Here is a 24218-nt window from a genome sequence, read left to right as displayed (position 1 = left end):
CTTCTTCACTGCTCCTTCATCAGGGATGCTCCAAATTAAAGAATTTAATTTTCAGTTAAAGAATTTAGGATAAAGAATAAAAGTGGCAGAATTTGAATTGTTACTGTTTTGAAATTCCTTAATTCCTTAAATCATAACTATTTTTTAGACTTTTTATTCCACTTATAAAAGTTCCTGAGAAAGAACAATATTGTTGTTTTGTTTTGTTTTGTTTTTTTACTGGGAAATCTAAATTTATCCTCTTTCTTTAAGATATAGAGTATTTTTTAAAATCTAAACATACTTCAGCAGGTTCAAAAGTTAGAATGTTGGTGTATTTTTAGTAGATGCACTCAGATTACCAAAGGGAATGTGGACATCAAGAATTTCTCAAGTGTAGTGTGTATACCTTAGTGAGGTTATTACCTCATTCTCAGCATACTCTCTGTGAATGCTAAACTGATTCTGTTAGTCTGTCACCTACTTCACAGTTCTTGTTTCCTTTTACTGGAGCTCACTCCTAGCTCTGCCTTTATAAAAAGGGAACTGAAAATGAGCTGGTACAGCCATTGTCTCTGGTGCCAGCAAACCCACTAAATGACAGAAAATGCTATGTAATTATTCTGGTTATAGTCACCTTCAAATAGAAACAAATCCTTCTTTCAAGGCAACAAATTTTTGACTACCAATCTGTATCTTTGGTCTGTTTTTTTAATCTTGTCTTCTATTTATTGTTATTTTCCTGCTTAAATATAGAAGGAATTTAAGTAAAACAGAACAATTTGCCTATCTCTCCTATAGTAATGAAGAAAAAGATGTAACAATTAGTGATCAGGAAGAGTAAGAATCACACTTATATTCCTCTTGGAAACTGAGATCCAGACAGGTTAAATTGGAGCCATCTAGATCTACGAACCAATCCCTTTCCTTCTCTCCTGCTGAAGTTTCAAAGAGCCACTCCAGTGGACAAAAAATTGAAATAATGGTTTCCCCTTAACCATAGTACAGAGAAGGAAATGAAGACTATGGGGCCATCTGTAAAATGGTGATACTAACAATGCCTACTCATAGGCTTGGTGTAATGATTAAATGAGAACATTGCCTGAAACAGTCTAAGTGCTCAGTAGGTTTCATTGAGATCATGAAGGAGGCTGGCTCAGAACATTGAAGCAAATAGCTGCAAAAAACTTATAAGCAAAAAGCTTATAGTGTCTTAAGTAATTTGAGAAATCCTTCCTTGGAGAATTGTCCAGCAAGCTACTAAGAATGTGAACACATATTAAACATTAACCAAAGATTTTCCTGATTGTGTTGAACCAGCTATTCCTGCCATTTTGTCAAAATTTCCATGAGGCCATATGATACACTCTACATCACACCAAGAAACTGAAGTTCCAGAAATCTTGTGAGCATTTTGGCAAAGATGATAGTAACTTCTAGACTTTGCACACTAGGGTTTTTGTACAAGCACACATATGTGCTTCTGGAGGGCAAGAATGTTGGAAGGCTCAACCTTCAAGTCAGTAGTTGTTAAGATACCTGAAGCAGTTTATATGGTTCAGTTGAATCATTTCCCAAACAGTACTTTAGGCCTGTTATCTACCCAGTACCAGTCAATACCAGAGAATTGTTCTATTTTCATCATACACAGAATCATATATACAGTGCTTCTGTGTATACTTACGGCTTGCTAGGAACTGTATAAAAGAACCTGAAAAGGACACAGTTCTTTTTCCAGTTTGAAATCCTAGAATTAATGTGTGTCACTGTGCATGTGATGTGCCAGTAACTCATTGAACATTAACAAGATTCATAAACTAAAGATACAAGGAAACATGCTTATTAAACACCATCTCTATGATAAACATTCACACTCAACAATTTTATAAAGGAGGTGTTTTGTTTGTTTGTTTATCATCATAGTTCTACAGATGAGGTTACTAAGGCCCAGATTATTTAAGTAACTTGCCCAAAGTTACACAGCTAATTTATATAGGAGAACTAGGATTTCAGCCTAGATTCATTTGACTGTAGTATGCACACCAATTCTTTGCCTGCACCATACTGCCTATTAATTTTAACTTTGAAAAAAATGCAAAAGGAGGATATTTGTTTTGTGGAATTATGGGGAATAAAGGGTAGGATCAAAGAAAACCAACTTAAAGGTACAAAACCATTGGGTGGATATTACTAATCACAATACCTGCTGCTAGCTTGGTAGATTCAGATATTGAAATGTGAACCCCACATGCACGGAACTCAACAAGTTCTTTATGAGCAGTTGTTGATTTGACTGGGTAGGGGTGGGTGGTTGGGTTTTGGAATCTTTGAGTCAGTTGAATATTGTGAACTCTTCTTTCCCTGAAGAATCCGAGGCAGTTGTTGAAAACAAAATGGAGAACAAACCGGCCTCCACAGAGTTGCAGAAGATGCAAGAGAAACAGAAACTGATCAAAGAGCCGGGCTTTGGAGTGCCCATTGTTCTCATTACAACCCTTCTGGTTATTCCGGTGGTTGTCCTGCTGGCCATTGCCTTATTTATTCGGTGGAAAAAATCAAAGGCCTTTGGAGGCAAGTAAAATGAGCCCCTTGAACTTGGAACCTACCTTTGAAAGAGTGTTTGGCCTAAGTATCCCCAAAGTTTGGTTGTGATTTTTTTCAGTGTTTTTTCTAAATGCTCTCTGCCTTTTTGGATATTATTGTTTATGTTCCAAATATTGTTTATAGTTAGTATCACCATAGAAAAAGTATCTGAAGCCTCAGAAATTTAGATAGTTAGATTAAAATATAACTTTTAATACTGCCTTTTAGCAATTGGCATAAGCCCAGTTAATGTCTCCACATGAAATTGTGTAGATATGTAGTCACTATAAATTAGGGTCAGGAAGGAGGAGATCCTTGCTGTTAGAAACAGGCCCAGGCCTCAAAATACCTAGGTCCATTCTTTGGGAGTTATATATTTCCCCTGCTAGTCCTGGCTTTAGCTCCTAGCTACATGACCTTGGGCAAGTTACTTAGTCTCTCCAAGCCACAGTTTCCTCATCTATAAAGTAGGGATAAAATACTCACAAGGTTGTGTGAAGATTAAGGGAAATAATAAACATAAAGCATTTATCAACAGTATCTGCCACCAGGTAAGTGCTCAAGTAACACCAATGATTGTGAAAAACAGTCATTGGTAATACAGTAATAGAAGTCATAAGTCATAAAAGATACTTATCTTAAACCTCAACTTTCTCAGGAAATTAACTATTTATTCCTACAATACATCATTCAGTAGCTTTTAAATAGTCACAATTTGGGCCATCAGCCTTCCTTCACCAGACAAGGCAGGGTCCAGTGTTGGAATCAGTATTTTATCAGATCATTATCATAGTGTAGGAAGAGGAGCTGTGTTCCTTTCAGGACATTCAAATAAACAAACAAATAATCCAACCCATGATTCTTACCTCCCAGGAGCAGTCCCTTGGCTGGCTTCCCAGGCTCTAAGGCAAGAGTCTACAACTGTGTTGGGGAAGGAATCTGTGGGCCAGGGTGGGAGGCAGCATTCGATCAAGAAGTAGCATCTGATTCTATTTCAGGCCAAGGCGACCATGGCAGGGATTCAGTGCCCACGGCAAAGCCCTGACACAGAAAAGCACACAGAAACAAAGAACAGAGGATTCCATTTAATTAGTTGTGAAAGGGAATTTTTCTAGGACTTTGGTTTGCTGTTCATCTGCAATTGATAAAGCTCTCAAAAAGACAATTAACTCTTCAAAAAGAACTTCTTTTGAGCCCCTGTTAAGGGTATGGAATGTGGTAAGCAGAAGCAAAGATAAACATAGTCGTTGTCTTCATGGAGTTAGATGGAAGCTTCAAAAGAGCAAAAATCTTACATGTTGACTTGTTTACTTATGTATCCTCAGCACAGTCACAGTTCCTGGCACTAGAGGTTTGATAAATAGTTGTTGGGGAAATGACTGAATAAATAAGTGGAGCTCACAGAATAGATGAAACATAAAAAAAGAGAGGACTGTCTATAAAGGTAACAACAGAGGGTGGTAAGTGCAGTGATAAATACGCAGAGCATCAGGAACACAAGGGGCTGGGACCAGGCAGCAGGAATGGTGGTATTCAGCCACACTGGAAGGAGTAGTAGCTGGGGAGTTAAGAAGGTTTGGTCTCTCCTGTTCACCGGTAAGCACGTGTGACACGGCACTGTTACAGAATACTGAATTTACAGGAGTGTTTTGGGAAGGCAGAGACCTAAGTCAGACCATATGAAATTACCTTTATTCATATTGAAATATTCAACAGAAATATTGCAGTTTTATATGGTTCCATATAATACATTTAATTCTAAAAGTAGATCAGCCTGTCACCTTTTTTCAGCATTTGTTCTGGATAGATCTTGTCCAATTAATGAGTTTTTAGTAACCCTCATAAAAGACCTTCCATTTATTCAACACATACTTATTGCATGTCACTTCCACATCAGACACTGTGGTAGGCACAGGGAATACAAAGCCAGCTAAGTAAAGGCTGTCCTGCATCCTTATAGAACTTACAATCTAATTTGTTGGCTAACAGTCTTAATCAGATTCTTCCCTTCTTGCCTATTTTTCTCCACACCCACTCTTCTACCTTTCCTCTGCCATCTGCTTGCTAGCTTTTTCCTCGAGGCTGCCTCTACTCCTGGTTAGAGGCTTCATAGGAGAACCCCAAGCCTCACTTCCCTGTCTACAGCCCTTAGGGGAGTAGCCCTTAGGGGAGGTCAGGACAAAAAGTACAGACAGATACAGAGCAAAGGGAAAAATAAGTCCATTGGGAGTTCTGCCTCCCCATAAAGAAAGAAAGTCCATCCATCAGGAAGATGGGAAGCTCCAAGGGAGAGTTTGGGTCACTTTTATGACTGAAATTATTCAGTGTTTCAGGTCCTTGCCTTCAGTTAAGTCCTACACAAAGAAGAAATGATGTACATGAATCCAAGGCTGTCTCAAGCACAACATGTACTGTGCTTAATAGAAAGATTAAAGCCTAAGACAAAAGTCCTAATTTATAATAACCAAAGCTTCCCAAGTTGTTATAAACTCTTGGTAATTTAATTTTGTCCTAATAAAAATAACTAATATTTATTGAGCATTTACTGTGTAGCTACCAGGCACTGTTCTAACCACATCACATGCAGTATCCCATCTAAACCTTGCAGATGGGTAGGGAATTATCATTGATCCCTCTTTTCTCCAATGAGAAAACTGAGGCTCAAAGAAGTAATTTATTGAGACTGCACAGCATTGAAGTCGAACCCAGCTCTGGCCCTCAGATACATCACAATAACATATCGCCTTTTTTCCCCCTTAGAATTGCTTACAGACAAACACAGGCCTTGTTTTTAATCATTTATGAACCTCTGATTCGGTATTGAAAGTTGAGCCCATGGTTGAGGAGGGTGACTGGGACTCATTTTGAAATGTGCCATCTTTTTCTAGCAGATTCTGAACACAAACTTGAGGCAAGTTCAGGAAGAGTGCTCGGAAGACTTAGAGGTATGCCTGTGACCTTTCAGAATCCTTCACATGTGGCTCAGAGTCAACACGCTCATGTCCTTTACAGAGCAGGGATCTAATTCCCATACTCTCTCTGAAAAGTAAACTCCTCATGTGCAGCACAGCAATGTTAAATGCAGAATGCAAACCGTAAACTAACCTGAAGTATGTGGCGCTGGCAGCACATTTTTCCCAGTTTCGTTTTTTTCTACCTTGCCTTTCTATATTTAATTCTCTTCCCCTGCCTTTTATCTATCTGGCTTCATTTGTCTTCAGTAAATTTTCTTTCACTCCTGTCAGCATGTCAGTGCTTGTCATAGTGAAGATGACCTTTTCATATAGTCATTGAAATGAAGAGCTCCTCAAGGGATCCCAGTTCCAGAGAGCCTGGAAAAAGCAGGAGCTGGGAAATGAATCTTAAAGAATCCTACAGAAACACATAATCCTGGGGAGCTTTTTTCTTATTTATTTTAATAAATCAGTACAAGTAATATCTGACTCTGTAGGTTAAGTATCTCTTTCACTTATGTTGTTGTTGTTAATATCTACCCTTTCCCATCCCAATATCTAATGTGTTTACCATTTAAGAATTTACAAGTACACCGAGAATCATTTGTGCAAACTTTCCATCAGTTCTATGTCACTGTGTGCTTTCTCCAGGAAAGGGAAGTGGAGGCTTAAACCTCGGAAATTTCTTTGCAAGCCGGAAAGGCTACAGCCGGAAAGGGTTTGACCGTCTTAGCACCGAGGGAAGTGACCTAGAGAAAGAGGAGGATGATGGAAGTGAATCGGAAGAGGAGTATTCAGCACCTCTGCCTGCGCCCTCACCTTCTTCCTCCTGAAGACGGGCTTTGATTTAGGTTGATGAGATTTTCCAAGAATGCCCGATTCCTTTCCCTTTAGCACGTTTAGAGTTTTGCGTATTTAATTGTAAACTGTACTAGTCTATGTGGGACTGTACATGTTTTATTTCATTTGTTTTTAGTTGGCTTCTGTTTCTAGTTGAGGAGTTTCCTAAAAGTTCATAACAGTGCCATTGTCTTTATATGAACATAGCCTAGAGGAATGGTCCTCTTCTTCCATCACACTACTAATTTAATGATGGAAGCTTTGCTTATTTACATTTTTGAGACTTTTCTGTAGATGTAAATAACCCCATTCTCTGCTTGAACACAGTATTTTCCCAATAGCACTTCCATTGCCTATGTCTGTCTTTGGTGCCTTTCCTGTTCAGCATTCTCAGCCTGTGGCAGTAAAGAGAAACTTTGTGCTACATGAGGACAAAGCTGCTAAATCTCCTATTTTTTTAAAATCACTAACATTATATTGCAATGAGGGAAAGAAAAAAAAGTATTTAAATTCGTTTTTTAATTTTCTTCAGTTGGTGTGTTTTTGGGATGTCTTATTTTTAGATGGTTACACTGTTAGAACACTATTTTCAGAATCTGAATGTAATTTGTGTAATAAAGTGTTTTCAGAGCATTAGCTGTCAGAGTGTATTTTGCAATTTTTGCATACTTGCAGGGTTTTGTATACAACTTTTGTAATAATTACACAAACCACGGATATAGTGAAAACTACCCAATGTCTTCAGCAGAAAGAAATGTGTTGTATTGTATTAAAATGAAGATGATATTTTGTTATGTAGCTGATATAAATTAAAAACCAGCATCAGAGTTTACATACATGTGTAAATCCAGGTTCTCTTTTAAATTTAAAGAGGGGTTTTGCCTGTGTATCAATCAGGAGGTAAATAATTTAATAAAAGGTGATCTAGCTAAGAGGAAACCTGTGTCTCAAGTTACATATGCAAATAGACCCATCAATATAGGTTACTACTAGTTTTCTTTTTAAACAATAATTTCACTCCAATTCCATGTATTCATGGGAATATTCATCTCTTACAGGAACTATGAATTACTTTTATAACATCTTTTTCATAATTCATCAATGCAGTTTAGTAAGAACGTGATCACTTTTCTTTGTGTAATAATCAGACTCTAGAACCCTTTCTTCAAAATGCCTGTATTTGCAATCCAGGCATCTTAGTAGTGGCACATTAGAGATTTAATTGACTCATCGTGAAAACAATAGAGTGCTTTGCAAAAAAAGTATATTAATTAGAATGTCTTCCAGCTATGTTGTTTTTAAAAATCTAACATAACCTAGATTTTTTTCTTATACACCAAAGAAGATCTGATTGAAAGATTTATTACTTCCCATATATTCACCTTCCTGGTATAGCTTAATTTGGGCATCCTACCCAAATAGAAGCTTCACCTTTTTTTTTTTATTCTTATCTTCCTTCTCAAATAAGGATATATTTACCTCCCTTTGCCCACTCCTTTATGCCCCTTTCAGTGCATACTGGTAAACATGTAAATGTAGAATGATAACACTATTCTGAGGTATATGTGCCTGTTCACAGTATGTAAGATATTTTTATTTCAACATCAGAATTAGTCCAGTACCCCCCCCCCCACCCCCACCAAGACACATGTTTTATAGGTTGACTTTGATGCTGTTCAAGTTTGCTTACATTGAGGAAATTAGTTGACTTGCACTAAGGTCATATTTTGTGGTGCAATATTTGATCATCAGCTCTATTAGCTGCTTTTTTAAATGTTACCTACATCAAATCTTATTCCTAAACAGTTTACAGTGACTCAATGGATGCAAAAAATAAATAAAAATGATAAATAAGGAGGTGAAAAAGATAAATGGAGAACAAAGATAAAAATGGAGAACAAAGATAAAAAGAAAAATTAATACGAGAGTAGTTCCTATTACACCTGCTCAGGCCAAGACGTTGGCTCTAAGCTTTCTAGCAGCTCATTAAATAAAACTTGATTAGTTATATAATTCATAAATCCATTAAACATTTAGAATTCCTAATTATAAGGACAGAAAAACTTGTTCCCAAATATCTTCTGAAAGACAGCAGCAAGATGTGTGAGTCAAGTCTTCAACAATATCCAGAGTAGACAAATACATTTTGCAAGTCTGTTCTTACATATATCCCTCAATATAGCATGTGACATCTTATATCTCATATAAGCAAATGGCATTATAAAAAAGAAGATACAGAAAAAGAAAATCTGGGGCATTATAAACCTGTCCTAGTACACTACCCTTATTCTACTAACCTGGCTTAAAGATGGTAGACTAGAAATGAATGAACTGCATTGCCTTCAAGCAATCTCTCCATTGATTATTGTTCTTAGCTGAATTTCATTCACTGAGCCACTCAGAGAATGCACTGCCTGGGAAGCGTCTCAAGAAGTGGATCCCATCCCTGGCTTCACAGTAGAATCCCCTGGGGAATTTAAGGAAAAAAAAAAAAAAAAAAAAAAAAAAAAAAAAAATCGGCACTCCTTCCAGAGAGCCTGATTTAGTTGACTTACAGTAGGACATTGGTATAAGTCACGTTTTTTAATTTCTCTAGGTAATTCTAATGTGCATCTAGAGTTGAAAACCATTGTTTTTGAGAATTGGCTATTCAACTTTGCCAGTTACTACAAGTAGATAGCTATATTTGCACATAAATTATAGTTTACAGATGTTTGGACAGAGGAGACAGGGTCTGAGGTATTTTAACCATTAGTACCATGATCGGAATACCTCAATTGTTCATTGTTTTAAATTAGATAATTAAAATAGGTATAATTGACTTATTAAAAAGGCGAAGAGAAACAGCTGGGCTTTGATTTTTTTTTACATTAAATTATCCAGATACTATTGTTTGGGGGACGTAAAAGAACACTCATTCACTGATTTGTCTCTGAATTATCATATGCATAAAATCTTTTGTTCTAAGCTTTCTTCTTAGTTTATTATAATTTTTAATATATTAATTTTTTTAAGTTTTATTTATTTTGAGAGAGCATGTACGAGCAAGGGAGAAGCAGAGAGTAGGAGAGAGAATCCCAAGCAGGCTCTGCACTGTCAGCATAGAATCCTACAAGGGGCTCAAACTTATGAACCGTGAGATCATGACCTGGACTGAAACCAAGAGCTGGACGCTTAACCAACTGAGTCACACAGGTACCCCATCTTCTTAGTTTATTAAATCAGCATATTATTTTTCAAAATTCCCATGTATCTTTAAACTCTCATTCAAATGTTATATAAATTGAGTATTTAAGTAGCTGAATGATAAGGGAAGCCACAGACTTGGTTTTAGGGCTTATTCCCCAGACTGTCACCTACTTAGTAGCCCAAAGTCGATGTCAAAGTTAACGTAGCCTATAGCAATACTTCTCAGACTTCAGCAACTGTAAGTATCAACTGGGGCTACTTATAAGGACTAACTCTTGGTCCCATTCCCAGAGTTTCTGATTCACTACATTGAGCGGGGCCTAGATCTCTGCATTTTTTAAAAAAGTTTATTTATTTTGAGAGAGAAAGTGCATGTGAGTGGGGGAGAGGCAGAAAGAGAGAGAGGAGAAAGAGAATCCCAAGCAGGGTACACTCTATTAGCACGGACCAGGAAGCAGGGCTTGATCTCATGAACCATGAGATCATGATCTGAGCCAAAATCAAAGCTTAACTGAGCCACCCAGGAGCTCCAGATCTATGCATCTTTAAGAAGTACCCCTGGTGATTTGGATCCAGGTGTTTCATGGACCATCTACAGGAAATACGGTCCTACAAGGATTAGCTAAGCCTTAAAACAAATTATTAGGCACACAAAGCCGTTTGCTCAAATATGTGGTCTCTATAGAGCAAAAGGCCCAGAAGCCAACTCTCCTTATCATCCTCACTCCAAGGAGAAGCCACATTTGACTTCTCTCTCAAATGGCCATGCCCTTACTGTCCTTCCAGCTTCTAGACATTTTTCCAGATGCCTAAATAGACTTCCCCTATCAAACTCTTACCTCACTGGGTTATAATTAAATAAGAACAAAATTTTTTGGCTCATTATTTCATAACAGAGGATCTAGGGACACAAAAACTATCATCAGATCTGTCTCTCTCTGTCTCTCCCTCATTCTCTCATTCTCTCTCTCTTAACACACTCTCTCTCCCCTGCAGCTGTTTTCCTCTGTGTTGGTTTCATACTCTAGAATTTTCTTTCTATGTGATATGAAAGATATCTCTGGTAGATGTCTGAAAATTTGAGAGAGCCTCCCCTACATTCCCCATATCTATATCACTCCGCCAAAAGGATTCAGAAACACAGTAACACTAGTATTTTCTTCTTCAGGAATGACAATAGATTCACAAAGATATATCCATCAGCCCTTATAGTTCACTCTTTTAGGAGTGAGGAAAGTGAGGAAAAGTTTTCCTTGGACCTTCTATGGCCATGGTCATTTCTGAGCTAATCCTTAGCAAAGGGAATGGGATCATTTTTATACCACTCAGGCCCATGCATGAAGCTTGATGGGATGAAATTTCCCTAAGTCTCATGGCTCCAAAAGAGAAGTGCTAGACACCGAAACAAAATTCAGACAGGAAAGAGAGGTAGAAGAAAATGGTTGTTAAGGAGGCAACCAACAGTCCACTACAGGCTAGCTGTACTCTAAGTTTAGAGAATAAAATTCATTTATCAATAGATACCTGCCAAACTCCCAAAACCTCAAAAAGCTCACAATGTTGAAGGGCAAAAAGCATAAAATCATTGGATTAAACTCAGTGATTGAAGTAGAGCAACACACCTGACAAAGTTTGTAGTCAGGGATCATAGAAGTTATATGTTAATACTCAAGAAGGCATTTAATAGAAAAAAAATTAAATGGAAGTTGTTGGTGGGCAAAAATTCTACATCGTTCTTCAATAATTAATTAGCTTTTTAATCACCTTAGGGCTTCTCTAAAAATCAAATATTGCATAGTTTGTTCGATATGTAGTTGATACTCTTCCAATAAGAATATAATTTCAGAATACCAACAAGTATCTAATAAAAATTCCAAAAAAGCAAAAGTTCTGGGTGACAGTTGAAAGTATGTTCTGAAACAAAGGCTGCAAAATATTGCATTGGTCCCAAAGTTCCTGGACTAAAAAGAGCCTGAATTCCAGATCAAAGTTTAAAAAACATTTTAGTGTCATTTTCACATTTGTATATGATAATATTTAAACTCTAAATCATGTTAGTTTTCTTAAAATATCTAATATATCCCTTTCATTATTTATTTTTATTATTTTTTGTTTTTTAAATTTTTTTAATGTTTTTATTTATTTTTGAGACAGAGAGAGACAGAGCATGAGCAGGGGAGGGGCAGAGAGAAAGGGAGACACAGAATCCGAAGCGGGCTCCAGGCTCCGAGCTGTCAGCACAGAGCCCAACGCGGGGCTCGAACTCAAGGACTGTGAGATCATGACCTGAGCCGAAGTCGGATGCTTAACCGACTGAGCCACCCGGGCGCCCCTCCCTTTCATTATTTAGATAGATTAGAAGAGATATGTGCATTCTAATTAAAATATAATAAGTCAATTGATTATTGACTGACAGTCATAGCGGGAAGGAGGAAAAGAAGGACAGAGGGAGAGATGAAGGTGACATCCACATACATAGATTTCTCATCAAGAGTTCTTCAGGATAGTTATTACCAGTGCAGTGAATGGCTGACATCTGGTGGTAAAACAAAAAATTTGCATGGATTTGTGCACTCATAAAAGGGGCTATTCAGTGAATGATGCCTGTGTCTTCAAGAACAACTTAAAATGGTACTAGTCATCCAGTTTTTATGTTTACATCATGCCATACATCCAGGTATTCGAAAAGATCTGGAACATCAGGTGTCACATAGATACTGACAGTACCCATGTCCTCTTTGCCAATGCAGTCACCAGAGAACAGAAAATCATGAAATTGTTTGGCTATTTTTTTTTTTAATGTGAGCACTTGAGGCAAAAATAAACATATATAATGTCTTTCAAAATCATTTTCTTACTTTTAAGAAATAAGAGAAAATAAAAATTTGGTCCATAAAAGTAAAAAAGTTGGGGGCTTAATATTGATCCCTGGGAAAGAAGATGCAGCCAGTAATTATGCCAAAGGCCATGACATCATTGGCAAGGAGATTACTGACCTAGACTTGATCTGAAAACTGGTGGATCTGTGTACAGGGCTATGGGACTTGCATATCTTCCACAGCTTCAGGGGCAGCACCAGCTCTAGGTTTGTGCCTCTGCTTATGGAACAGCTCTTGGTAGTCTATGGCAGGAAGTCCAAACTCAAAGTTGCCAATCCCCCAGGTTTCCACAGTCACGGTGGATCACCACAATTCCTTCCTGATCACCCACCCGACACTGGATCATTCTCACTGTGCCTTCACGGTCAGTGAGGAAGCCATCTATGACATATGTCGACACAACCTAGATACTAAACAGCCCATATATACCAATCTCATTCATGTGATTGGGCAGATTGTGTCCACCATCACTACCTCTCAGCAACTTGACACTACCCTGAATGTGAATTTGACAGAATTCCCAAACAACCTGTTCCCATATCCACTTTCCACTGGCTACCAATCCCCAGGCATCTCAGCTAAGAAGGCCTATGATGAGTAGCTGCTTGTGGCCAAGATCACCAATGCCTGCAAGCCAGCCAATCAGATTGCCAAGTATGACCCTTGCTGAAGCAATACGTCGTCTGTAGCATGTAACTGGGACATGGTCCCAAAGATGTCAACACAGCCATTACCAGCATCAGGATGAAGTGCACCATCCAGCTTGTGGATGTTGCCCAACTAGATTTAAAGTGGGGTCAACTACCAGCCCCCCAATTGTCATCCCCAGGGGAGACCTGGTCAAAGTGCAGCAGACTATGTGCATACTGTGCAACACCACTGCCATGGCTGAGGTCTGGGCCTCCCTGAACCAAAAGTATGATCTCATGTAAGCAAAGTGAATATGGGAGAAGGCATCTATGAAGGGGAGTTCTCTGAGGCCCTGAAGAACCTGGCAGCTCTGGAGAAAGATGAAGAAGAGGTGGGCATGGATTCTGTGGAGGAACAGGCCAAAAAGGGGGAAGATACTAGAGTGCAACTGGCAGGTATTTCTCTCAGGTGGCTTTCTCCTGCTACCCCTCAGAATGGCTGGTTTCAAGTTGTTTACAATTAAAGTTTCTGCATTAAATGAGTAAAATCATAACTCTATGAATACTAAACGATTGAATTTTCACTTTAAATGAGTGAATTTTATGGTATGTTAATTTTACACACACACACACACACACACACACGCAATCATATTCAAACCCAGTAAACCACGTCCATCCTCAAAGCCTGAAAACTCCCGATCACAGGTGGGCCATGGAGAAATGCCTCCATGTCTTCCAAAATTGAGTCATAGCTCCTTCAAATACTGAATCATTCCTACCCCAGCCAAGCGCCTCACTAAGTAATTCCCTAGCTTTACACTTGTGAAAATACCCTATAGATGTCCTGCTTAGGCCAGTGCTATACACTTCTCCAAGGACATTCCTGCGACACAGCCTTCCTTGCTTAGGGAGAGACCCACAGATACTGGAATGTTTCTGTTGCATGTGGAAGTCTGTGTCCCACAGCAGAATTTCTCTGCCTGGTGTTGTCCTCTTGCTGTATGTCCCCATCCCACCATCAGGTAGATCTATTGCCTACTTTAGATTTCTCAACTCAGGGAGCCTCTTTCCGTGAGATTCAAAACCTAAAAGACAGAGGGCCTTCCAGTAGGGAGAGATGTGAAGCTAGCTATGGAAAGAGCTGCGTATGTGTGGGAGGAGAACAGAAAGCATTCAGCTTTCTGCTCCTTCACTACCTTCACTGCCCATTCCATCTTCCCTACTCACATATGACCAGTCCTTCATCACAGTTGGAATAAAACTCTTTACCAATGGAGCCAAACACAGCTTTCTCCTCCGAGTTAACTGAAATGTCATATTGCTTCAGTAAAGCCCTGTATCCCAATGACCTTGGCAATCTAGGTATCTTAGTAAAATTATACACTATGCTAAGACTTTTAGGTTATGACAAGAATTCAAAGGAAGATTTAGAATTAAAGGCTAATAACTCAAGTTTGTGAGGTAGGATAGGAGATATTCCTAAGAATTTCTGATTCTTTTTCTGGAAAAAAAAAAGTTCTCTCTCCAGTTTTCCAACTGAAAATTGAGGTAAAAATAGGAAAAGTGATATTCTGTATAAATTACACTGGATTGTAAATTCCTCAGCAAAGACAAAGTACTATGTGATTGCAAAGTAATATGTTATTGCTAAGACCAACGCTCTGTCTCATTCAGTATGTACTGAAAGATGAGGATGAGATTTTTGAGAACTTGCAAGCTTTATTTGCAGTCCTTTAAATGTGGTGTTAGCATCAGCTGTATCCATCAAAAGGGGGAAGGGGGCCAAATGCTCTGCTGCCATCATTCATAAAGCTAGAAAACTTGCTTGAGCATCTGTTTGATCTGCCAGGTAATATAAATAATGCCATAGAGTATGTACAATCAGTCACCAGATGCTTTGGATCGCTGCCTCAGCAGTGATTAACAAGAAATGTGGCAGGTCAACTATAAGTGCAGCAAAGAGAATGTCTTGGCCTCTCCAAAGGGAAACATATTAATTAAAGTTTTATTCTGGAGAGTTCTGAACTGTGCATAAATGAATGCTGAATTTTTATCCCCTGGATTCCAGACTCTTATCCAAATATCTACCCAACAGTTCTACGTCAATGTATAATAAGCATCTCAAACTCAACACGTTGAAACCGAACTTCTCTTTTCTTTCCCAAGTCTCTTCCTCCTAGTCTTCCTCATCTTAGTGGCAACTCCATCTTTCCAGTTATGCAAGCCTAAAAAGTTTAGAGTCATCATAGATTTCTCTCTTCTTCTAAACATCCACCTCCAGTGTCAGCAAATCCTGTTTACCTTCAAAATACAACAGATATTAGCCATTTCTCACCACCTCCATTACTACCAGTGCCATCATCATCTCTCACCTCAATTACTGCAACAGCCTCATAACCAGTCTTCCATTGCCCTTTCTCTGTCCATTCTTAATCCAGCTTCCAGAGTAATTATCTAAAAAAATAAGAATTGATATCATGTCACTTTTCTCAAATACTTTCAGTGAGTTCCCATATTACTCAGACTAAAAACAAAGTCAATATGAGGCCTGAAACAATTTATTCTACCACTTTGCCTCTATGATCTTCTGTTATACTCCCTACTACTCTGTTCTAGGTCTCCTGGGCCCCTTACTATTCCTCAAAACCACAGACACAGAAACACTGAAGCATCTTTGCGCTTGGTATTCCTTCTCTCTGGAATGCTCTTCCCCCAGGTATACACATGGCTCCTTTTCTCACTTTATTCAAAACTTTGCTCATGTGTCACCTCCTTCTGTTAGTTGATTTCTCTGCTCCCTATTGTGTTCCTGACTTCATTCATGCTTTTTTTATGTAGCTGTAATTTATTCATTTTCACTGCCACTTAGTATTCTATTGTATGAATATGCCACAATTTATTTATCCATTCTATTGATGGATAGCTATGGTGTTTCTAATGTTTGCTATTGCAAAAAAAAAAAATCCTCCTATAAACATTCATGAACACAGCACCTGGTGCAAAATGCTGCATTATAGACTTGTGCATCTTCAGCTTTGCTACAGAATGCTAAATTGTTTTTCAGAAATAGTTGTATCAATTTATACACTCACCAACTATATATAACTGTATTGTCTGCTCTACAGCCCTGCTGAGATTTTTAATTATTCCCAATATGGCAGTTTTTAAATCATCTTTAATAATGGTTTTGATCTGCATTTTTTTTCTGGCTATCAATGAGATTGAGCATCTTTTAATATACTGATCAACTGTATCAGGATTTGAAGAGGGAACAAATGACATGTTAGGATAATCAAAGGAACTAAGTACAAAGATGTTCATGGAGTGTAGGTGAATCCAGACTGTCAGCAATAGAGCTGCTTCTACTCCTAGATCCAAAAGGATAAGAGGAGGGAAAGGTTACTGGAAACCTAGAGGAATAGAGTCTTATGAAGCAGGAAACTTTGGTTGGAAGAAACAGCTAGAGTGAGGAAGGGATTAAGGAGAATAAATATCTCAACTTCACTCTCCTCTCCTGATCTTCTGCCAGGTATCCCCATTGGCTGAATCCAAATGGATGTCAAAGAGGATGAGAACGCTGCTGAGGCCAGGATCCTAAACGAAGCATGGGGTGAAGAATGTAAAGTTGGTATATAGGGGCAAACAAAAGATATTTGCAGGAGCTATTCATTTTTACTTTTCTCTCCTATGAGTAGGAGACTTTCGCCCATTTTTATATTAGGTTATTTTTTTCATATTGATTTATATTAGTTCTTTATGTGGACAATTATTTCTATTGCAAATAAAATTAGTTTCTTTCTGATTGTTATGACTTTTCTTTCTTTTTGCTTGCCTTAATATACTGGCTAGAGCCCCCAATAATTAAAACCAGTGATATTTGTCTGGTTCATGATCTTATACAGAATATTTGCAAATTTGTCTTCATTAAGTATAAAGCCTATTATAGGCTTTTTTTTTTCTTAACACCATATACTGAATCAGGATAAGGAAATGCTTTTCTGAGTTTGCCAAGAGGTTTTTGTTATTGTTGTTGTTTTAAATTTCAAATGGATGTTAACATTCAGCAAATATTTTTTCTCCATCTACTAAATACAGGGTCTACAAACTACTGTCCTCAAAGGCCAAATTCAGCCAACAATTTTTTTTTTTTTTTGTAAATACAGTTTTATTGGAAAAGAGCCACACTCACTTGTTTAAGTACAATATGGCTGCTTTCATACTACAATGGCAAAATGTGTAGTTCCGTGGCCTGCAAATTTAAAAATACTTACTATCTAATTAGCCCTTTGCAGAACTTTGTCAACTAGATGGTTATACAACTTTCCTTTTTACCTCTGATCATATGGCTTAGCTGGCTGTTCTCAAAGCGAACACCCCAAATCCATTCTCTGTCCTTTACTGCTCTATTCCCTCTGAGGCTTATTTTCACTAATTGCATCCCCAAGCTCCCTTGCCACTGGCTTTTCATGAGGGCTGACAAATGAGAGGCAGTACCAGGAGATGGGAGGGTGGTAGCCCTCATTGGTCACAGTTCTGACTTGTTATGGTTCTGGCAGAGGATACATTCCTCTACGGCTACAAAGACTTATGGTTAAACCCTTTTCCATAATTCCATTTCTCGCTAAGCATTTCCTCTCTTTGCCTTTGCCCTTTCAATCCTAGAGGTTTCTGGCTATTGTTAGTCACCAAAAGGCTGTCCAAGTATCTGTTATGGGTTCCATTAATCCTTCTGTAAACTGTTCCTTAAATTTCTTTCAGTTATAACTATCTTTTGTGTTTCATCTCTTTCTTGCTATGTCTCTTAGAAGTGCAGCTGTTAATTATACAAACTGCTTTTCTAACATTAAACCAACCTTGAATTTTGGGGATCTACTCAGTTGGTCATATTGCATATTGTTATATAGGTCACTGCATTCAGTTTGCTTTTTTTTTTTTTTTTTCCTTTGAGGTCTTTGTATTTCTATTTATGAGAGAATAACCTGTTATTTTCCTTTCTTATTCTGTCCTTTTTAGATTTTGATATCATGATTCTTCTACCCTCATGCCAAGATTTAAGGAGTGTTCTGTTTTTCTAGATTGAATAATTTATATAAGATAATATGTATTCTTTATGTTTTGTTACAAACTTTTGGAAAAATCATCTGGCTTATTATTTTAAAATCACTTTTGCAAGTTAAATTTTTTTAGAATTTATCCATTTTATTAAGTCTTTAAATTTATTGAAACAAAGTTGTGACACCCTCTATCTTTTAAATATATGCCTCATATCTGGTTCTGACCCTTTTTACCTCACAGTATTATTTATTTACAAATTCCCTAGATTTATTGTTTTAGTAGGATTGCTAACTCTTCCCTCAGTGCATGTCATTACATGTTTATTTTCTATTCCATTAATATCTATTATCTTCATGATTTCATTTATTGTATTTTCTTTAGGATTATTCACTTGTTATTTTTACATCACATTAAATTAAATGCTAAGCTCATTACTTTTTAACTCTTATTTTTTTCCAAGATAGGCACGTAAGTCATAAATTCTCCTCTAAGGACAATTTGGGCTGTATCCCACAAGTTTTTTAAGCAGCTTTCATGAGACATAATTCACATACCATATGATTTACCCAGTTAAAGTGAATAATTCAATAGTTTTTGGTATGTTACATGTTAACTTTATGGTAAAATATATACAATATAGAAGTTGCCATGTTAATCATTTAAAGTACACCATTCAGTGGTATACTTACATTCACAATGCTGCGCAACGACTATCTATTTCCAACATGTTGTCATTACTTCAAACAGAAATGCTAAAATCAATAACCATTAGCTCTCCTTTCCCCCTCCCGTATATCCTGGTATCTACTAGTATCTACTTTCTGTCTCTATAAATTTGCCCGTTCTTCTATTTCATTAACTGAAATCATACAATACTTCTCCTTTTTTGTCTGACTTATTTCACTTAGCATAATGTCTTCAAGGGTCAATGATGTTGTAGCATTATTCAGAACTTCATTCCTTTTGATGGCTAAATAATATTCCATTCTATGTACATACCACATTTTGTTTATCCATTCATCTGTTGATGGACACTTGGGTTGTTTCTGCCTTTTGGCTATTGTGAATAATGCTGCAATAAACACTGGTGTAGAAGTATCTCTTCCAGTCCCAGCTTTCAAATACTTTGGGTATATACCTAGGAATTAAATTACTGGGTCATATGGTAATTCTATCTAGCTTTTTGAAAAACAACCAGACTGTTTCTCTCAGGGGCTGCACTATTTTACGTTCCTATTAGCAATGTACAAGGGTTCCAATTTGTCTATATTCCCATCAACATTTGTAACTTTCAATTAAAAAATTATTACAGCCATTCTTGGAGATGTGAAGTGATATCTCATTGTGGTTTAGACTTGCTTTTTCCAAATGACTAAAGATGTTAAGTGAGCATCTTTTCCTGTGCTTTTTGGCCATTTGTATATCTTCTTTGGGAACTGCATAATCAAGTACTTTGCACATTTTTTAATTGGGTTGTTGTCTTTTTGGGTGTTGAATTTTTAGGGTTTTTAATATATTTGTATTTTTTCTGGATTTTATTTATTTTTTTTTTTATTTTTTTTAACGTTTATTTATTTTTGAGACAGAGAGAGACAGAGCATGAACAGGGGAGGGTCAGAGAGAGAGGGAGACACAGAATCTGAAACAGGCTCCAGGCTCTGAGCGGTCAGCACAGAGCCCGATGCGGGGCTCGAACTCACGGACTGTGAGATCGTGACCTGAGCCGAAGTCGGCCGCTTAACCGACTGAGCCACCCAGGCGCCCCTTTTTTCTGGATTTTATATGTTTTTTCTACATTACATAAAAAAGAAGCTATTACCTCTTCAACCCATAACATATTAACTTCCTCAGGTAAAATTAGTGATTATTCAACATAATTTGTGATCAGTATGGCTTAACAGCGGTCTGACTCTAAGTCTTATTCTGAAAGCATAGGCAGATTTGCCAGTAATTTACTTCTAGCTATGACCAAGTCACATAAACCACCACTATGATCATTTTATCATTGTTTATGTACCACATAAAATTGAAAAATGAATATATATGTAATATGTGTATATATGTGTGTGTTTCATATATATATATATATATATATATATATATATATATATATATATATATTTGTAAGGATGAAATTCTAAATAAAAAGAGCAAAACCCAGTATAAAATACTGCTCAGAAGCCCAGAGACAATAGATTTTGTACTATGATGCAATAGAAACATGTAATATTGGAGGAAGAGAACCATTCCATTTAGTATTTTTCTCTCTACCACTATATGAAAATAGTACAAGGCAAGGATTACAGTCAGACTACCTTTCCTTTAGTTTCTCCTCCATTCTCCACTTCAATTCTTGAGACCTTTCAGAACTAACAGAGGTTTCACTGTGAGGTAGGGGAGAGGAATGAAGTTGTCATTGGCTTTCTGGTCTCCTCCAGCTACTCAGCAGACTAAGGAATTCCTTCTGTGTGCTCCTCACAAGGACCTTCAAAGGTTGGATAATTGGGTGGTCAGATAAGGGAAGTCCCCCAGGCCCAGGGCTACTTAACTTCTAAACAAGGTGTGAGTGGGTACACAAGGGATGTAGCATTAATGGGCATGAGGAAGTAAGAAAGGGGGTGAGGAGAACATTGAGGGATTAGAAGAAGCAAAAGAAACATTTGCCTGGGCCTCACGCTCAGAGCAAGCTACCAATTTAGATACTTTTTAATTTGATGACACTGAATTGATCTTTGCCTGCTTAACATTAATTGTTAACACTACACGAAGCTAGCATTTCCCATTTAGTAACAGATGCACTTGTAGAAAACAGAAGTTTGAAATAAGTTTGCTTTTTAAATGCTTATTTTTGCTTTTAATTATTAGAGTTAGAAACTCCCAATGGAAGTGGCACAGTCCTTTGTAGAGCTCTGAACAAAACAGTTAAAACTTTCTATGCAGTCACAACCCTGAAATCAAGACCTGAGCTGAGATCAAGAGTCAGATGCTTAACCAACTGGGCCACACAGGTACGCCTTCCCCCACTTTTTTTAAATACATACCTTTTTTTATTGTATGAATGAATCCGATAACTAACCATGTGGTAAGTTTTCTTTCATAAATCTTAGTGAGTTGCTTTTTTTAAGACGGTCATATAAGAAAATTCTACACTTCACAGGTTAATCATGATATTTAAAAATAACTTTTCAAGGGGCGTCTGGGTGGCTCAGTCGGTTAAGTGTCCCACTTCATGATCTCACAATTCGTGAGTTCGAGCCTTTGGCGGGCTCTGTGCTGACAGCTCAGAAACTGAAGCCTGCTTTGGATTCTCTGTCTCCCTCTTTCGCTGCCCCTCCCCAGCTTGCACTCTGTTTCTGTCTCTCTCTCAAAAATAACCATTAAGCAAAATTTAAAAATAACTTTTCAAAGATATTATTCTCATTTAAAATATATTTTTGTTTTATTATAGTCCAGCATCTCCATTTCCTCCTATAACATGTTTTTAAGTGTATACCACAAGGTGGCATACAAAACCTCATAAAGACATTTCTGGACATCTGTCAAAACTTTACTATATACTTACAGAAAACCTCCCTTAAATCCAGGCAAGAGGGACTCCAACCCTGGACCCTTTGCTTGAGAGCTAGGCTCTGTCCCATTCTATCATATGTCCCTCCCCACACGGTAAGATCACAGCAACTGGGGACGTGTCCCTCCTCACCTGGAGAACCTCTTCCAAGGCCTTCCTGGTCCATCCCAGGACAGTGGATGAAGCTGGGAAGCACATTCCAAATGTCTGGACCGCTGAAGCAGCACACCTGCAGGAGCTGGGGGTGGGTTGTCCTTGGGACAGGACGGCGTTGGGACAAAGAGAGCTGAGTCCAGCTCGCCCTGCTTTGCTGCTCATCAGTGCCGGGCTCGAGGAGTCCGAGAATTCTGGGAACCTTAAGAAGGCATGTTTGCCAAGGTAGGAACAGTTTGTTAGTGTGATTTATAACTTCTCATTATTTAGGCATATGGTATGTGGACCTCCATTTTCATGGAGAGTCCTGCAAACATTAGAGATGAGACTGTGCACATACAAAATTTGTTATTTTTTGTGTATATTTGCTTACTTATAATCTGTACTTGAAATTAGACTACATTAGAATCCTGAGATTTCAGCAATAAAATCAGCAGCTTATATGACTAGCTTGTATTGGCTATTTATCAGGAAGTAAAAATAACTGTCATCAAAATGGCCTATAATAGAATTTATAAACAAAGGTAAACAAGGCAGCTATTATAGCTAGCCACCACTATTTCAGTTTTCCTCCTTCCAGGAATATAGGACTGTACTAAACTATCCTTAGGTATTACAGGTGTGGCCATGTGGCTAGCTTTTTTTTTTTTTTTTTTAAGTTTTGGTTTAGACTCTTTATAATAATCTTACTGAGATGTAGCTCTCACACCATAAAATCACCCTTGTAAAGTGTATAATTCAGTGGATTTTAATATTTTCAGTTAGGCAACTAACACCACTAACTTTAGGACTTTTGTACCATTGCCACAAAAAGAAACTTGTACCTGTTAGCAGTGTATGACTAGGTTTGACCACCGTAATTGGAGATGGAAGGTTGTGCATGACGTGACAGCAAGGCTCTTCATGGTGCTGGGTATGTTCTCCCCTTGCCGTGGTGGCGGTATTCCACAGGTGAGGCTACACCAGCTTGTCTCTTGGGAGTGAGGATAAAAATGGAGCCAAGGCCTTAATGAACCAAGAATGTAGCTAAGAAACACTTTCATTGTGTTAAGTCACTAAGATTTTTGGGTTCGTTCATACACACAGCATAGTGTAGCCCACCATGATCAATGCACACAGGATAAAGATGTTTGATCATAAATTAGTTAGGGAAGGCAGAATTTTTTTTAGAGTGTCTAGAAATTGTAATTATGACTTTTGGGGTGCCTGGGTGGCAGTCAGTGAGCGTGTGACTTGATCTCAGCTCAGGTCATGATCTCACAGTTTGTGGGACCGAGCACCACATAGGGCTCTACGCGGACAGCATGGAGCCTACTTGGGATTCTCTCTCTCTCTCTCTCTCTCTCTCTTCGTCCATCCTCCATTCTTGCACTCACACTCTCTCTCAAAATAAATAAATTAAAAAAATAAATGACTCATTACTAATTACCTTGTTACAATGAAAAAGAGGCTGATTTTGAATGAGATGATCATTGGAGGAAAGTCATTTCATTTGAGCAAGGGACACTTGACCATTATATTAACCATCAAGGGCCCAATATGACATCATCACAAACCCTGTTCTGCTGATGGGAGGAGCATGATAGCTATCACTATTTTGGACTATACTTTAAGATTTCTTTCTGGACTCCTACCCGGAATTTGATTGGTCTATGGTATAGGGCCCCAGATTCTTTTTTTTTTCTTCCTTCAATCACATATCCTTTAGCCCATATTAAACATAATTTAATCTTTCCTTTTTTAAAAAATTTTTAATATTTATGTTTAAGACAGAGAAAGACAGCATAGTATGAGTGGGGGAGAGGTGGAGAGAGGGAGACAGAATCTCAAGCAGACTCCCGATTCTGACCTGTCAGGACAGAGCCCAAGATGGGTCTCGAACCCATGAACAGCAAGATCATGACCTGAGCTGAAGTCTGACTCTTAACCAACTTGAGCCACCCAAGTGCCCCTAATCTTTCTTCTTAAATGAGTAATTACAGTATCTCAGGTCTCTATTTCCCGTATCATATCACCGTTCAGTAAGGTTCATACATAATGTGTGGGATATTCTGTTGATCTTAAAATATGCTCTATTCATTAACAGTTTAGGTTCCCATTACTCATCACTGCCAAACTGTATCAAATAATCCCCATTCTTTTCTTCTCTCTTCCTCTAACCTTTATTAGCTATCAGATTAAACTTCCTAAAATGTATTTTTTATCATTAATTTTAATGTTGATTTTTGAAAAGAGAGAGAAACAGAGTGTGAGCAGGCAAGGGGCAGAGAGAGAGAGGGAGACACAGAATCTGAAGCAGGCTCCAGGCTTTGAGCTGTCAGCACAGAGCCCGACGCGGGGCTCAAACTCACAAACTGAGAGGTCATGACCTGAGCTGAAGTTGGAT

General features: G+C 37.9%; 2 protein-coding genes across 22 annotated transcripts in view; one reads left to right on the top strand and one right to left on the bottom strand.

Moving 5' to 3' along the window:
- Positions 1 to 16859, top strand: part of PAM (peptidylglycine alpha-amidating monooxygenase) — a 157618-nt gene extending 140759 nt beyond the window's left edge. For 2 of the 15 annotated variants that reach the window (XM_019450600.2, XM_019450589.2), the window contains 3 exons: positions 2347 to 2550; positions 5454 to 5507; positions 6168 to 6992. In XM_019450600.2, coding sequence (XP_019306145.1) covers positions 2347 to 2550; positions 5454 to 5507; positions 6168 to 6349 — 440 coding nt within the window. In that variant the 3' untranslated portion in view covers positions 6350 to 6992. Of the gene's footprint in view, positions 1 to 2346; positions 2551 to 5450; positions 5508 to 6167; positions 6993 to 16585 lie in introns of those variants that run through there. The other 13 variants (XM_053907175.1, XM_019450586.2, XM_019450606.2 and 10 more) reach the window with 9 other exon arrangements.
- Positions 1 to 24218, bottom strand: part of GIN1 (gypsy retrotransposon integrase 1) — a 79276-nt gene that overhangs the window by 29538 nt on the left and 25520 nt on the right. For 4 of the 7 annotated variants that reach the window (XM_019450609.2, XM_053907177.1, XM_053907178.1 and 1 more), the window contains 4 exons: positions 22657 to 22805; positions 21812 to 22034; positions 15429 to 15510; positions 3429 to 3603 (listed from right to left, as the gene is read on the bottom strand). In XM_019450609.2, the coding sequence (XP_019306154.2) occupies positions 22660 to 22805 (146 nt within the window). In that variant the 3' untranslated portion in view covers positions 3429 to 3603; positions 15429 to 15510; positions 21812 to 22034; positions 22657 to 22659. Of the gene's footprint in view, positions 1 to 3428; positions 3604 to 15428; positions 15511 to 20432; positions 20597 to 21811; positions 22035 to 22656; positions 22806 to 24218 lie in introns of those variants that run through there. The other 3 variants (XM_053907180.1, XM_053907179.1, XM_053907181.1) reach the window with 3 other exon arrangements.

This window comes from Panthera pardus, unplaced genomic scaffold (assembly GCF_024362965.1).
Source record: "Panthera pardus isolate Hobbes unplaced genomic scaffold, ASM2436296v1 HiC_scaffold_2, whole genome shotgun sequence".
Lineage (NCBI taxonomy): Eukaryota > Metazoa > Chordata > Mammalia > Carnivora > Felidae > Panthera > Panthera pardus.
The sequence above is the reverse complement of the archived record's forward strand: the minus strand, read 5'-3'. Positions and strand labels throughout refer to the sequence as shown.